Source organism: Lontra canadensis, unplaced genomic scaffold, assembly GCF_010015895.1.
Source record: "Lontra canadensis isolate GAN:19392208 unplaced genomic scaffold, GSC_riverotter_1.0 scaffold38, whole genome shotgun sequence".
Classification (NCBI taxonomy): domain Eukaryota; kingdom Metazoa; phylum Chordata; class Mammalia; order Carnivora; family Mustelidae; genus Lontra; species Lontra canadensis.
This window is the reverse complement of record NW_022631032.1, coordinates 1,596,669-1,613,088: the sequence shown is the minus strand read 5'-3', so window position 1 is coordinate 1,613,088 and position 16,420 is coordinate 1,596,669. Positions and strand designations below refer to the sequence as shown.

Below are 16,420 nucleotides of genomic sequence, written 5' to 3'. Positions count from 1 at the left end.
CTGAGCAGGGAGCCCAATGGGGGACTTGATCCCAGGACCTTGGGATCATGACTCGAGCCGAAGGCAGACGCGTAACGACTGAGCCACCCAAGAGCCCCATATTTTTATATTTTTTTTCTTAAACAGCCACTCTTCCCATTTTACTTAATAGACTCATTTACTCATCCTATCATATTTTTTTTTCATTTTTGTTAATTTCTTCAAGTTATGAATATTTGTGGAGTCCAGTGGGAGGATTACCTTCCACTCTTTGCTGTTGAATTATCATTGGTATGATGTTAACATTGCCTTGACTGATTTGACCTTGAATGATTTCTGTTTTAAGTTTATGGATATATGTGTACATCTTTTTCTGATATTATTTGAGGGTAGGGACCATAATTTATACATCCCATTGTACTACAAGTTAAGTGTAAAAACATCTAGAGATTTGTAAAATGCTGATGATGGTAAATTTATATTATTAGAGCCAGTGTTCAATTAATAGGTGTAGAATGAGTCAAGAATTTCCTAATGAAAATGTTATTTCTTTAGGTAGTGTTTTTTATTAAGGTGAATACTATTTTTTTTTTCTTATTGGCAATGTCTCAAAAATGCTCTTTCCTTAAACAGGCAGGTATGTTTATTTCTAAAACGAGGTGCCAATCAGCATGCCACCGATGAAGAAGGGAAAGACCCTTTGACTATCGCTGTGGAAGCAGCCAATGCTGATATAGTGACTTTGTAAGTGTTTTCTTTCTACTTGATTATTTCTCATACAGTGTGTTACTTGTACAGGGTTTTAACATAGTTTCATGCATAGGTGTGAACTATAAACTTGATTGTTTACTGTGTGCCATGAACTTCTCTAGACACATATAAACATATTAAGCACTTTACACACATGAACTTATTTGGTTCTCACAACGACCCTATGAGGAAGATACTATTGTTATTAGCCTCATTTTATAAGGAAGCCATGCCACAGATAATTTAAGAAACTGATGACAGGTGGAGTGGGGATTTGGAATTAAGAATTTTGGCTCCAAAACCCATGTTCTTAACCACTTCTTTTATACTGCCTGACCAGTTAGAACACAAAACCAGTGGCTTCTCTAAAATGGATCTTTAATTCTCACTACAGTACTAGGGTGGGGGTTGGATTGGTAGTAACAGGCAGTTACTCTGCTCAGGAATCTACATTTATTTTACCTCAGAAGTTCGAGGATTGTAAGTATGGGGGACAGCTGTGTTGATGTCAGTCACTTTTGCAGCTGCATTGCCTTTGGGCAGTGATACTTAGGATCTGTTTGTGCTTATTTTTTTTAAGGAACTATTCACACAAATATTCTATTTTAAGATAAAAATACTTGGTTTTTTTTTTAATCATTTTTTTTTAATTTATTTTCAGCATAACAGTATTCATTGTTTTTGTACCACACCCAGTGCTCCATGCAATCCGTGCCCTCTCTAATACCCACCACCTTGTTCCCCCAACCTCCCACCCCCGCTCCTCTTCAAACCCTTCAGATTGTTTTTCAGAGTCCATAGTCTCTCATTGTTCACCTCCCCTTCCAATTTCCCCCAACTCCCTTCTCCTAACTCCCCATGTCCTCCATGCTATTTGTTATGCTCCACAAATAAGTGAAACCATAGGATAATTGACTCTCTCTGCTTGACTTATTTCACTCAGCATAATCTCTTCCAGTCCCATCCATGTTGCTACAAAAGTTGGGTATTCATCCTTTCTGATGGAGGCATAATACTCCATAGTGTATATGGACCACATCTTCCTTATCCATTCATCTGTTGAAGAGCATCTTGGTTCTTTCCACAGTTTGGCAACCGTGGCCATTGCTGCTATAAACATTGGGGTACAGATGGCCCTTTTTTTTCACTCCATCTGTATCTTTGGGGTAAATACCCAGTAGTGCAATTGCAGGGTTATAAGGAAGTTCTATTTTTAATTTCTTGAGGAATCTCCACACTGTTCTCCCAAGAGGCTGCACCAACTTGCATTCCCACCAACAGTGTAAGAGGGTTCCCCTTTCTCCACATCCCCTCCAACACATGTTGTTTCCTGTCTTGCTAATTTTGGCCATTCTAACTGGTGTAAGGTGATATCTCAATGTGGTTTTAATTTGAATCTCCCTGATGGCTAGTGATGATGAACATTTTTTCATGTGTCTGATAGCCATTTGTATGTCTTCATTGGAGAAGTGTCTGTTCATATCTTCTGCCCATTTTTTGATATGATTATCTGTTTTGTGTGTGTTGAGTTTGAAGAGTTCTTTATAGATCCTGGATATCAATCTTTTGTCTGTACTGTCATTTGCAAATATCTTCTCCCATTCTGTGGGTTGCCTCTTTGTTTTCTTGACTGTTACCTTTGCTGTGCAAAAGCTTTTGATTTTGATGAAGTCCCAAAAGTTTGTTTTGGCTTTTGTTTCCTTTGCCTTTGGAGACATATCTTGAAAGAAGTTGCTGTGGCTGATATCGAAGAGATTACTGCCTATGTTCTCCTCTAGGATTCTGATGGATTCCTGTCTCACATTGAGGTCTTTTATCCATTTTGAGTTTATCTTTGTGTACGGTGTAAGAGAATGGTCAAGTTTCATTCTTCTACATATAACTGCCCAGTTTTCCCAGAACCATTTATTGAAGAGACTGTCTTTTTTCCACTGTCTATTTTTTCCTGTTTTGTCAAGGATTAACTGACCATAGAGTTGAGGGTCCATATCTGGGCTCTCTACTCTGTTCTACTGGTTTATGAGTCTGTTTTTATGCCAGTACCATGCTGTCTTGGTGATCACAGCTTTGTAGTAAAGGTTGAAATCAGGTAACGTGATGCCCTCAGTTTTATTTTTGTTTTTCACATTTCCTTAGCGATTCGGGGTCTCTTCTGGTTCCATACAAATTTTTGGATTATTTGCTCATTAAAAAGATTATCCACTATGACCAGGTGGGATTCATTCCTGGGTTACAAGGATGGTTCAGCATTCGCAAATCAATCAATGTGATAGAACAAATTAATAAGAAAAGAGAGAAGAACCACATGGTCCTCTCAATTGATGCAGAAAAAGCATTTGACAAAATTCAGCATCCATTCCTGATTAAAACGCTTCAAAGTATAGGGATAGAGGGAACATTCCTGAACTTCATCAAATCTATCTATGAAAAACCCACAGCAAATATCATCCTCAATGGGAAAAAGCTTGCAACCTTCCCATTGAGATCAGGAACACGATAAGGATGCCCACTCTCACCACTCTTGTTCAACATAGTATTAGAAGTCGTAGCAACAGCAATCAGACAACAAAGAGAAATAAAAGGTATCCAAATTGGCAATGAAGAAGTCAATTTCTCTCTCTTCGAAGATGACATGATTCTTTATATGGAAAACCCAAAAGACTTCACCCCCAAACTACTAGAACTCATACAGCAATTCAGTAACGTGGCAAGATACAAAGTCAGTGTACAGAAATCAGTGGCTTTCTTATACACTAACAATGAAAATACAGAAAGGGAAATTAGAGAATTGATTCCATTTACTATAGCACCAAGAACCGTAAGATACCTGGGAATAAACCTAACCAAAGAGGTAAAGGATCTGTACTTGAGGAACTACAGAACACGCATGAAAGAAATTGAAGAAGACACAAAAAGATGGAAGACCATTCCGTGCTCTTGGATCGGAAGAATAAACATTGTTAAAATGTCTATACTGCCTAGAGCAATCTATACTTCTAATGCCATTCCAATCAAAATTCCACTGGTATTCTTCAAAGAGCTGGAGCAAATAGTCCCAAAATACTTGTTTTTAATGTTTGAATATGATTGAATATGATCTGTTAAAGAGTTTTGAGACCTTAATTTGATTTGCATCTTAGATCAAAGTTGTTTGTTTACACTGAACCTAGAAATGTGGTTGTCACCTGCACTTTATTATTAATGTAGGAAATATGTTGTATGAAGTCACTTACTCATTCTGTTCTGGGTTGAGTGAATTGTTGATCCCGTTATATGGGTAGAGGTAGTTTCATTCACATTACTGAATCTCAGTCACTTATAAAGAGAGACTCCCCCGACTGCCTTAAACAACTGAGCTGCCACTGAGAATTCTTGAGTTATCATATATCGCTCCTCCTGGCCCCTGCCAAATTAAGACACACAGTAAAACAGTAAAACATGCTTTCTCTGCACTCAGTGTTCTTTCCTCACTGGAGAGGTTATTGTAACTTTGGAGGCTGTTGTAGGAAAATTTAGAACTTTTAAAACATTATAGATTCTGGGGCGCCTGGGTGGCTCAGTGGGTTCAAGCCTCTGCCTTCAGCTCAGGTCATGATCTCAGGGTCCTGGGATCTAGCCCCGCATCAGGCTCTCTGCTCAGCAGGGTGCCTGCTTCCTCCTCTCTCTGCCTGCCTCACTGCCTATTTGTGATCTCTGTCTGTCAAATAAATAAAATAAAAAAAAATTATAGATTCACCATTAGATAAAGATAAGTTATTATATAAAGAAAAGATAGAGATAGTATAGAGAAAGAAATTCTTTTAATAATAGCCCCCTTTGGGGCCCCTAGGTGGCGCAGTTAGTTAAGCATCTGACCCTTGTTTTTGGCTCAGGTCATGATCTCAGGGTCATGAGATCAAGCCCCACACTTGCTCTCTTTCTCCAATAAATAAGTAAATTAAAAAAAAAAAAATAGTCCCTTTTCAAAAATATCTGTTCCCAAATTGTCTAACTTTTCTCATTTTACTTTGTGTGAGGACTTCAGTTTCACTTAATTTTTGAAAATAAGAGTCCTCTCTGAAAAGTCCAAATATCAAAGAGGACTTGCAGCGCTATTAACTCACACAATGGTTGTGAAGCGATGGAAGAGAATGAAATGGTAGTATTCTGAAGAGAGGGAAAGCTCACGGCAGATGCCGCAGATGCCAGAGTGCATGTCAGTAGACAGTGATAGAGCTCTCATTGGGCAGTGAGTATTTGGTGGTCCAAAGCACAGACAAATAGTATAAATAGTACAGAGGGGGAGAGGTACACCAAAGGCATCATTTGCCTCTCTCAAAATGTTGCTTGAAGTTAGTAAGAAAATGGGAGGAAATTCGTGTCTTCTTAATCCAATGCTGTATGTCTTCCTGCTGCCAGGATGAATAACCCAAAGAAGAATGTATAACCAAATAGAAACCTTGGGAAAATCTTGGCAGCCTGTGGTCATTTAATACATCAAAATGTATTTCCACTATTTAGACATAACACATGCTATTTATATGTCTTGAACTACCTCAGCTCAGGATGAACCAGAATGAACTTATATGGTATAATACAACATTCCATACCATAGAAGCAACACTTCCAGCAGTTGGCAGTGTAAGTGTGGCAGGTTGCTGTGGAAGCCAGGGAGTCTCCGGAGTCTGGAGGAAGTAAGCTACTGGCCGTGCTACAAGGATCCTGCTTAAACAGAGCTGAAATGTACTAGTTAGGAAGCTGTTATTGTCAGGGCGCCTAGCTAACTCAGTCAGTAGAGCATGCAACTCTTGATCTTGGGGTTGTGAAAAATAAATCTTTTCTTGTCTTCTCTCATGAGAATTGTATGTAGAAAGCTAAAACTAAAACTCCATCTATTTTAGTGGCAAATACTGGGGAATGGAAGAAAAAATGATAACAGTATATGTTTTTATCTGCTTACATAATTTACTAGTTTATGAATATCTATATTATGTAACTTCATCTAAAAATCCTTTCCTTTAATTTTAGGTTACGTTTAGCAAGAATGAATGAAGAGATGCGGGAATCAGAAGGACTTTATGGACAGCCAGGTCAATATTCTACTAATAACCATACTGAAATGCAGTATAAGAAATGCATTCAGGAATTTATTAGTTTACAATTGGAAGATTCGTAGTTCTTTAGCAAACTGACTTAATACCCTAGAGTATTTTGTATAACTTACTTGTAAATTGTGAGTTGTTATGTATTGTACCTACTGAATTCTTGGGAGCTAACTCCTGAGCCTTTAAAACTCCGTAACTATTCCTACTACAGTACACATTTACTTGCTGTGTTCAACTTTGGCTGCTGACTTCTTTACTGCTGTACAGATGTCTTCCATATACATTCCAGTGACTTGAATGGAATGATAACCTATCTTTGTATCTTTACAGCAGCACAATAGTCATTTTCATTTTGGAATTCTCTTTAGCTGTCAAATGAATATAACAGAGTTGTTTTCTTTTTGTTATTCAGGGAATTTCTATAAATTGTGTTCAGGGAAAAAAACCAAATCACCATGTGTTTGGCATATAAAAAGGCAGTATGGCAAATACCTAGAAAAAGTTTACTGAATGAGGAGTTGCATAATCTGATCTAAAAATAAGTTGTAGGTTTAAAAATAAAATTTAGGAGTGGTTTAATAAGTCCATAAAGAGAATGGAGTTAGTTTAAAAGGTATAAAGAAAAGGTTTCACTTTATCGTAGTTTTGCCCCCAGCGATCATACAGTATCTTTTGGATAAATGTAAGTATTTAATACAGTATTTCATGAACCTGATGGCAGAGTAGCTTGTTAGAGAAACCTCAACTCAGGATCAACTCACGTCTCATTTTGAGTAATTTTCACCTTTGCGTCAAGAAGTCAGGAAAAGGACGAATGTTGCTAATCAGATTCCTTTTTTTTAAGGAACATATCCTAATTAGACATTCTTCACAAAGAAAAGATTAATAATTGGATCTCCAGTCTCATGAATTTGAGTATATGAATTACTAATTTGTTTGTTTGAAATTCATATACATATTAGTAAAAAATTCCAGGAATTCATGACCAAAATAATTGAGAATATTAGTTTCAATAAGTATATTTGATTTTTTAAAAATGAATATTAATATATTATTTTTAAAGGGGCTTAGTAATATCATCTATTCTTCCTGTTTAAATATGTTTTGAAATTTCAGTATTTTATGCTAGCTTTAGCCATTAACTTTTACTTTAACTGGATTAATATATAATTAATATAAATATGGGGCCATTCTTTTCTCAGAGGACTATATCTACTACTTATTGTTGGTCTAGTTTAAGAGGGAATAAGTAAGAACTTTGAGACTAGAGGCACTTCAGCTAGTAGCTTCTAATCTAGGGTGTCCCATTTTAATCCTATGGATCAAACAATACTGCTGACTCACGGTGTACCAAGATGTAAGAGTGCTGATTAAGGGTGAAGTGTCAGCGTTAATTCTGAATTTCACCCATTTGTTTTAAACTTGAATGTTAGATTTTAAATAAGTTATAATTTTGTAACAGAATATACTTAAGTGAGAGTATTACTAGGCCATTTTTGAGGCCTTTGTGTTTAAGCACTTTAAAAATAAAAATTATTCAAAGAATATGACCTGATATTTGTGAGGTTAAGATTGAACTTCAGGATTTTAAGTTAAATAATTCTTATTCCTGAACTTTTAAACTTAAATGTTTGGTCAGCTGTTCTTTCCTTAAGCTATTTGCTAATGAAGTTATACCCAACTGATTAGTCTTAAGGTCAGTGGTCGATTTTCCTTTGGAGTTGGGAAGCTTGAAAGGACAGGGCCTCCATATTCTTGTGACTTCTAGTTCCACCCAGATTGCTTCTGCTGCCACCATTTAGGAGTGCTCAAATGTCTCTCACTGTCATTTTATGTATGTTTATGAGTAAACACTTTCCTTTCCTCAGTAGAAAAATGAATTTTTCCAATTTATTTGACTGAAAATTTGAACAAAAAAGCCTCACTTAAAAAAATTTTTTTTTTCTGGCACTCTCAAATTTTAGTTTAGAGGTTAAAAACAGATCAGAATTCTGGAGATGGTGTATCAGCAGAATAAAATGAGAGGATAATCTTGATAATATATTTTTAATGCATTTATGGGGTCTCATGTAAAGCAGAACAATTTTATATACTTATACAGATGTGGTGAAATGGCACAGCAGTTGCTCTCTGGCTACTTTTCTTTTTCTTCATGAGTCTTTGGAGAGCAGAAATGTTTGCTCAGGCAGTAGGTTTTTCTTTCCCTCTACTTGTCACTGCTCTTTTTCTCTCATTAATTTTGGTTGATTGTTTTATCTAGATCCTTTTTTGTTGTTGTTCCCTAGCAATACCTCAGAATTGTGGGTAATTTTAAAATGCAGGTATTTTCAATCTTTGATAATGAAGAGCCCTATCACTTAAAAGTCTCAGATACAATCTTTGGAAATCATGGACTTATTTCTGAGAAACCCCACTTCTGAACCTTTTATCTACAACCCTGAAACTCCCTGTTTTTTTGCCAGGCGCTATAGTAGCACACATTTCTTGAAGGGAGGATGTATCCCTCTTTATCAGTTCCTACAACTCTAAAGAGGACTGGGTGAGTGAGTGAAATACCACGCCCTGCTCTCAGTTGTTGGAAACCACTTTGGTGGTTCCCACAGTATCTGGCTCTGTGACTCCTCTTGATTGTTGGCAGAGTTTCTCAGCCAGCTGAAAGTTCTTGCTTTACAGAACCACTACTGGTTATGTGACTAGGTTGCTGGCAATGGTTGATCACTGATCAGTTTTCAAAGGAAGCTGTAATCAACCCAGAAAGGGTGGGATCATATACTTGATCACCTGAAGGTGGGGTGTCATGTGCTGCCATCTCTTTGAGGGGAGTGCATTTTAAGGGCAAAATTAACAAAACCTTGGATCATCATAATTGCTGTTGCAATGGATATTCTGAATACCAAAAATCAAAAACTATTTTAAACTATCAGTGGACATATAGCAGTGCACATTTTAAAAACCCAGCACTGTCTGGGCATATAGAAAAGTTAACTATTGGGAGAGAAATACAATGTGATTAAGTAATTTAAAGGATATAATGTAGCGTTACAAATACTGGGTGATTAGTTGCTTACCATTTATAATAAACTGTTAAATGTACTTCTGTGAACTTTCCAGGGCAGCATATTCTGGGTTATTGTTTATGTATTGTAGTGTAGACAAGTTATATTTGCCTTGGGAAAAATTCTTAATGATTAAAATTATACTTAAATTTTAAAGAATCACATTGAAGTTCAATTTATGTTAATGATATTAAATATCTTAGTCACTATTGTTATTGTAATGTTTGCTTTTTGATAATACATTTTGAGACCTAAGAAAGGTATTTTATTGATAGTCCATTAATTAATGTTTTGTTAGAAACTGAACGTTAACAGGAAGTTTTGTGTGTGTGTGAAGGTGAGACTTCCTTTTGTATTGTATTAACTCTTAAAATGTATTCGTGAAACCAATGATTAGTGTAGCACCAACACTTTCCTTCAAGGAAGCATTTAATTCAGTGAATAAAAGATCTTATAATTTGTTTTGCATGGTACAATGGTTCTACTAAAACGTACTTGTATAATAGGTACTAGGTGATTTAAGAACAAAAGCTGGAAAACCACAAAAAGAAAAAAAAAACCTACAGTTTGTTATACAGAATATGCATTGCTAATAGTAGAAGCCATATATTGCCATTGTACTGTTGTAATACTTAAGAATGCTCATCTGGTGCTATCTGTAAACTATTTGGCATTAGCGTCTGCTAGATTTCTTCCTATTTCTTCTTGAATGTATAATGTGTGCCTTTTAAGTTACTTCTGGTGTTGAATGGTAAAATCAGTGTGTTATTTTTGTATTATAATCTGCACTTTACACTTCCTTGGAAAGTAAAATTCCAGACTCTCAAGTTTAAATAGTATTTTAAAAATATTTCTAATGTTTACAATAAATATTTTAAATATTTTAATTCAACATCTAAGATAAGAATTTTTAAATATTTTGTATGGTTAATTGATTTTTAATGTTGGTCTCTTCTCAGTTTATTTTATATCTTTTAGAATGGCTAAAAATGGGAATAGATTTGCAGTTTGTCTTTTAATGTGAGAGTTTAACTTTTAAGAAATCATGGGTGTAATTGGATTGTCCTAACAGTTGTTCTAGTGTATCAAATTTTATTTTTATTGTTTTAATAACATAATATGAGTTAGATGCTACTCTTAGCCAACCTATTAAGATTTTCTTCTTACTGTATTTTTTCTTTTTAAAGTAGACTGATTCAGGTCATGAGAACATTTCCAGGACTAAATGGAAACTATATAGAGATTTTAATAACTTGCTTTTTACATAGACTAAATACTAAATGTGACTAAATATTAAAAGTATTAAAAATTTTTTATTGAAAATTTTTGGGTTATGCTGTTAGACCTTTTTACTAGATCTTTATTCCCCTCCCCCAACTTTTTTCCGATTCTCTAGCTTTTGGTATGACACCTATTGCCTCAAAAATCTCGCTTATTAAAAGCTGACAAAACTTACTGCACTATTAACAGCTGTAGCAATGAGTTTGTACTAAGATGGATGCAAGATATCTTAGGGGAAATAATTATAAAACCCTGTTGCAGCAGTAATCATTTAAAGCAGTATTTGATGGTTTAAATTTTGAAAACAGAACTATGCTAAGCCCTGTAAAGCTAATGTTTGACAGGAAGTATTCATGATGAAAGATTCATCTTTAAAATAAGATTTTACTTTATACAAATGCTTTATCTGAGGAATTAATCTTTACGTATTCATGTATTTAGTTTCTTATGAGGGAAAGAAAAACAGTATTCAGTCTGATCTAGTATCAGTATCTATAATCTTCTCTACAAGCATATTTGTATGTATATACATATGTGCATTACTCTAATTTAACAGACATCTTTTGTATCTGTTCCTGTTTTGTCATAGCACTTTTGCTCATATGACCTACAGTAAACAAAAAACTTCTGACTAAATGTGAAACTGACTTTATATAGTAATTTTCTAGGCTTTATTATTTTATAAGCTCAGTAAGCAGTGGATTAGGTACATTAATTTTAGTTCAGCATTCAAGTTTGAGTAAAGAATTTCTTTTTCACATGCTATTTAAATTAAAATGCCTTTTAACTAAAAGATAATATTAAAATAGACTTTTTCCTCACCTGATTATCAGTTTGTCTTATTAATAACTTGCATCCATCAGAAGCATTAGTATTTGTTATTGGTCTTTTCTTTTGGCCTTGATCAAGGGAAATACTTATTTAAAGAATGCCTTGTTTACTATACCTCATTTAGAATGACTTTAATTTCTGTGTAAATAAATGTATTTCTTTACATTGCTTTAAAATTCTTGCATCTTTGCTCTTTTCTAACTCTGAGCTTTCCTCTGTGGCTGCATCTGAGGTGCTTTTTTCAGGTATAGCTTTTTTTTTTCTTTCACTATATGCTTTTTCAGCATTTATATATGTTAGTCTTTTTTCTTCCAAAAGTGTTCATCTGAGCAAAATTTGAATATGACTAATTATAATTGTTAGCCATAAAAATGAATGTTTATTAATACTTTCATTATATACATTTTAAAAGTGTCCTTATTTTACTTTCATGCAGGTGATGAAACCTACCAGGATATTTTTCGTGATTTTTCCCAAATGGCATCCAATAATCCAGAGAAATTAAATCGTTTCCAGCAAGATTCACAGAAATTCTGAGTTTTTTTAAGGGGAAAATATTAAATTGAATGATCCCCTAATGTGTACATCTGAAATCTTACAAGTTTTTACTGCTTTAACTCTACTTAATTTTAGTAGGTATTGAATGGTTTGGAAAAAAGGTACCCCATTCATTGATTTTTTTTTTTTATAAATTAAAACGTAGGTCTCTAGTAGTTGGGAGAGGAACCTACTTTAGGACCTCTTTAATTAAAAAAAAAAAAGTCTGTTTAAAGGGCTATTTTTTATAGACAAAATCTAGACTTAGGCCATCTCTAGATTACAAGATGCTAATAGTTTGGATGAAATCTCTGTTTTTGCCAATGGGTGGTAGCATTGATTTTTTTTTCTATGCATCATGCCAGAGGACCATTCAGTCAAGCATATCTGCATCAAAATGAGAGCCAACTCTCCTGCTTGCCTGAAGAATATGTCTTTTCTTTAGCTTCCCTAATGAATTTTGGTGGTTCAAAAATACTTTTTTTGTTGTTTTGTTTTGTTCTCTGGTATCCTATCTGTTATACACACAATATGTAATGTAATTCTCAGAGCTAGAGAATATGTTTCCTCCATTTGCTCATAAATGTAGTGATATTCCTTAGATGCCTGGTTATTGTGTAAGTTATTGTGTATTGTGTAATGGCTGTACAAGTAGACGTAACTCAGTCTTTCAGATTTATCCCATTTTATGAAGCATAAAGAAGCCCTTAACAATTTTTTTTTTTAAATAAGCAAAAGAACCTTACTTACAGAAGTTGTAGTCCTTCATTGTTGGGTTGGTTTCCTAAAACGTTGACAAATTTATTGATGTAATAAAACTATGTTTCAAAGGTTACTTGAATGTTGAAAATTATACTTTTATCAGATTGTAACTTTCAACTGATTAAGTTATAATGTAGAGCATTTTTGTATTCAAAATTTCTCCTTTTCAAGATAACTTTGCTATTGCACTGAGTGAAAGAAAAATTTCTGGAAAAGAAAAATCTCACGGTTTTCTCAGTTTATACTAAAATATGTAATGATAAATTGCTTTTTAATTTTTTCAACATCTATCCTTTGTACACAGTATACAGTATTTTAAATTATACCATCTATGTATCTTTAGTAGTTGGTTACATGAAACACCCTTGAATTCCAGAACATGGATCTACTAATTTACACGTAAATGCTATAAATTTGTTTGATTCCATCTTTGATTGACATATCTTGTCAGGAGTACAAAATAATGAAGTAATTTGCCTTATAGTTTCTAATATTGTCAAGAATTAAGTTTAATCTTCTTTTACATGATGTCATATTATTGATACTCGGTTTCTAAATAAGAGTTTTTAAAATTTGCGTTACCAAATAAGTAGAAAAATTATATTTAATTTGGTGATAAAATAAATTTTAAACATAAAATTTCTTAATAACCCTCCCTCCAGTGACTAGAGTTTTTTAAGTTGATTGCATGTCAAATCAGGATTTGTCTAAACAGGAATTAGACTGAAGTAAATTCATGTCACAGAAAAGTTTCCATATTTGGCCAAATTGTGTGCATACAATGCTTATTTAGTAATAATCACTGTATATTAGATAAGGATAAAATATACTTGTGTTATTTCTAAGAAAATGTTAACTTCCAAAGCCTGTATTTTAATTACGACAGTAACAAAAACATTAAATCTTCCCTGTTTCTCACCTCAGAGTCACAGATCATCTGGCTTTGCACAGATATGGTCTGTAACATTTTTATTAGAGTGTACTTTGAAGTTGTCCAAAAAGTTCAAGGATAAGTTATGTTAAAAATATGTTAAAAATGAACAGAAAGAAAAAGAGAAGCTCACTTTTCCTTTGTAATGCCTATTCCAGTTAATCACAGGGCTTCACTTCTAAAGCTCCTAAGCTTTATCTGAGGAAGCCTGAACAGTTTTGCTTTTGGATCCAGCCGTTGGTGCTCCAGATCATCTCTGGGGCCTCTGGTTGTGAAGGCAGTTCCTTATGACACTCTTACCAGTGTGGCTGGAGTCGTGAGTTTTATTAATATTAGTATAATAAAAGTTTTATTAAACTTAGTTTCTACTTAAATTTAATGGTTAGAGATGTATTTGAAGATGATCATGGTTCTGAATATCTTCAGAGAAACTAAATCTTTATCAGTATAGGGAGCCTGACAATACAAAAATACATTCCAGTGGCTTGATTTCTTGAATATGCCATGACCCAATTTGGATGAAATTTGGCAGAAACGATGCAGTAAATATAGCAAGGCTCTAAAGTAAATTAATAGTTATAAGTAGTTACAAAGTAGATTGGCTCTTACCAAGGTGAATTTAGCTGCGTCAACTAATAGCTTTTATATAGTATGTAACAAATCTTAGTTTTATGCTGTGAATTTTTCTCAGTGCATTATGAGAAAGTACAGTGTGAACAATGTTAATCATACTTTTGGGATTCATAAGTCAATGTGATAGCTCTTTGTTTTCTTTCCTTAACTGATCTGCTTATATTAGTTTCTGGTTCCTTGTCAGTGCCTATTAGCTTATTGTTCCTAGCACATTAACTTAAAAGCTAGATTAACATCAAAATAAAATAGCAGTACTATGAAGAGCTCATAAATGCAGTCTCACACCAGAACTAGACTAAAGGTAATTGAGTAGTTACTTGCAGTTTATGTTTAAGATTTCTGAGGTTTTTAAAATTTACCTTTGGTACAATTCTTAGAAATTCAGAAATTTCTAGGGATTCAGTACATTTCCAGGGATTCAGAACCTAATTTTTACTGGTCTTCACTGTAGATTTTAGTGAGCTTTGATGTTTACTTTCCAAAACATATAATTTAATTTGGAATATGTACTTAGGTTCTTCATGAGTGCATGTTGAAAAAAAAATTATATCTTCACAGTCTGGACAACTTAAGTTTGTGATGTGTTAGGCAGTATTTTAAAAAAATATAATTTTACACATGTAAGGTATGGTGACAATAAATCTTGTACTTAAGACTAAACTTAGTACTCATTTTGAATAGGAAGACATTCTCATAGCACTCGCATATTGTCGTATTAACTTCCCTGTTTGATAGCACTTTTGATCATGGACAGGAGCAGGAAAAATGATGTATTTTTATAGAATTATTATGTCCAGAATGACTTCCACCTGCATGATATATGGAAAGAGCACTGACTAGTAGTTACTACCCTTTTTGGATTCAGAGCTTCTCACAAATAAAAGGAGTGGATAAAACGTGGTGAAACTATAACACCATCCTTTTGTGTGCTGTTCTGTTCACAGTGTACGTTGACATTGTTTTATCTCACCTGATTCTGACAGTAGGATTTCTGCGATATTAATCTAAGAATGCCAACATTTCTCATCTTTGATCCTGGACTGCTCCTCTTGGTTTACAGAGGGGAGTCATTGATTTGCTGGTTGGTGGCGTAACTGACCCCAGAACCCCTGTCTGACTGACTACTAGTCGGAGGCACTTTACTTGTATCAGGAGATGTTTTGAAATCATTGTAAAGTAGCAAAATCTGATAATGACTGCCAGCTTTCCTTGTGTTTTCATAACAAAGACTCCAAATATTTGGGAGAACCTGGTTATAAAATTACCTTGAAGGAATAGATACAGATTTGAAGACATTGAATGGTAGGAAACATTACATTTTTGTAATAACAAACATTAAGGAAAGCAAAACATGGTAAGGTGATTTTAATTTACCATATACTTATCAAATTCTTGATGCTTCCAAATGAAAGGTAACTAAAAGGGCCTTGGATTCAGTTTGGCTGAATAATGACATCAATAAACATGGTTTTGTAGACATCCTTTCCCAATTACATAGATTTATCCACTTAAAATAATGAAATAATAAGAGGAGGGAAATAAGGTTTGATTAATCTTTTCTCTGCATTGGTCTTTTCACTATATTATGTTTTAGATTTTCTTATTTTTCCTCAACAACCTCCTGCATTGGGTGTTCATTTTAAACAGGGAAAGCTTGCTACATTATGAAGATTGCTGGCACCGTTTATTTTACACAAAGGCTAAAGGTTAACTTTTGGAAATGATGGGCTACTTTTCTATATGTGTGTATTTGTGCTTTGTGGTATTTCTGGATCATTCCAGTCATAAAGATTTATTACATGTAATATTTCTTGCTACCTGTGAAAAGGCATATTTTATAGAATGTATAACCAACACTCCATTTACTTTATTCGTATGTAGAGGATTTGTATCTAATTCATGAATGTAGTTTTACTGTAGTTTGTCATTGTAAATGGAGCAAAGTACATATCTTTATAGTTATTCTAAAATGTACATTATGTAAGAATTGTAAATATTATACTTGATTAAATACTTTGTATGCTGAAAAATTATGATAAGTCAATAAAAATCTCACCTCTGGCATAGTTCTTTTATGCTCAGACTTCCACTTTATTGTGAACTATAACTGCGGACATATGTGTTAAGAGCTGTCATGTTTAGGGCGCCTGGGTGGCTCAGTCAATTAAGTGTCTGTCTTTATCTCAGGTCATGATCCCAGGGTCCACCAGGGAGCCTGCTTCTCCCTGTGCCTCTTCCTCTCTCTCTCTGTCTCTCATGAATAAATAAATAAAATATTAAACATGTCTGTTCTTTTTTTTAAAGTCCTATTCCTTTCAACTCTGTCACATTGATCCAGTTGATCCTATCTGCTGACTGCTTCAATCAGGAAATCCATTTTTCATCTTTTAAATATTTTCTTCCTGATCACAGAGCTGTATGCATTTATTAGCTAAAAATGACAAAGGCTTTTTTTTCTTTTTTCAGGGATGGGGGCTAGCTCTAATTATTTTCCACTATGATTGACATCTGTTGAAGTTCCCCATCTAGGCAACACATTCACACTCAATCCTTTTAATAAACAAAGACATGTTTTT

The 16,420-nt window shown here is 34.1% G+C and overlaps 1 protein-coding gene across 10 annotated transcripts in view; it reads left to right on the top strand.

Annotated features, from left to right (window-relative positions):
* Nucleotides 1–12,137, top strand: part of ACAP2 (ArfGAP with coiled-coil, ankyrin repeat and PH domains 2) — a 151,755-nt gene extending 139,618 nt beyond the window's left edge. For 8 of the 10 annotated variants that reach the window (XM_032869293.1, XM_032869294.1, XM_032869296.1 and 5 more), the window contains 3 exons: nt 613–723; nt 5,737–5,798; nt 11,418–12,137. In XM_032869293.1, coding sequence (XP_032725184.1) covers nt 613–723; nt 5,737–5,798; nt 11,418–11,518 — 274 coding nt within the window. In that variant the 3' untranslated portion in view covers nt 11,519–12,137. Of the gene's footprint in view, nt 1–612; nt 724–5,736; nt 9,338–11,417 lie in introns of those variants that run through there. The other 2 variants (XM_032869295.1, XM_032869303.1) reach the window with 1 other exon arrangement.
* The last annotated feature ends 4,283 nt before the right edge of the window (nt 12,138–16,420 follow it).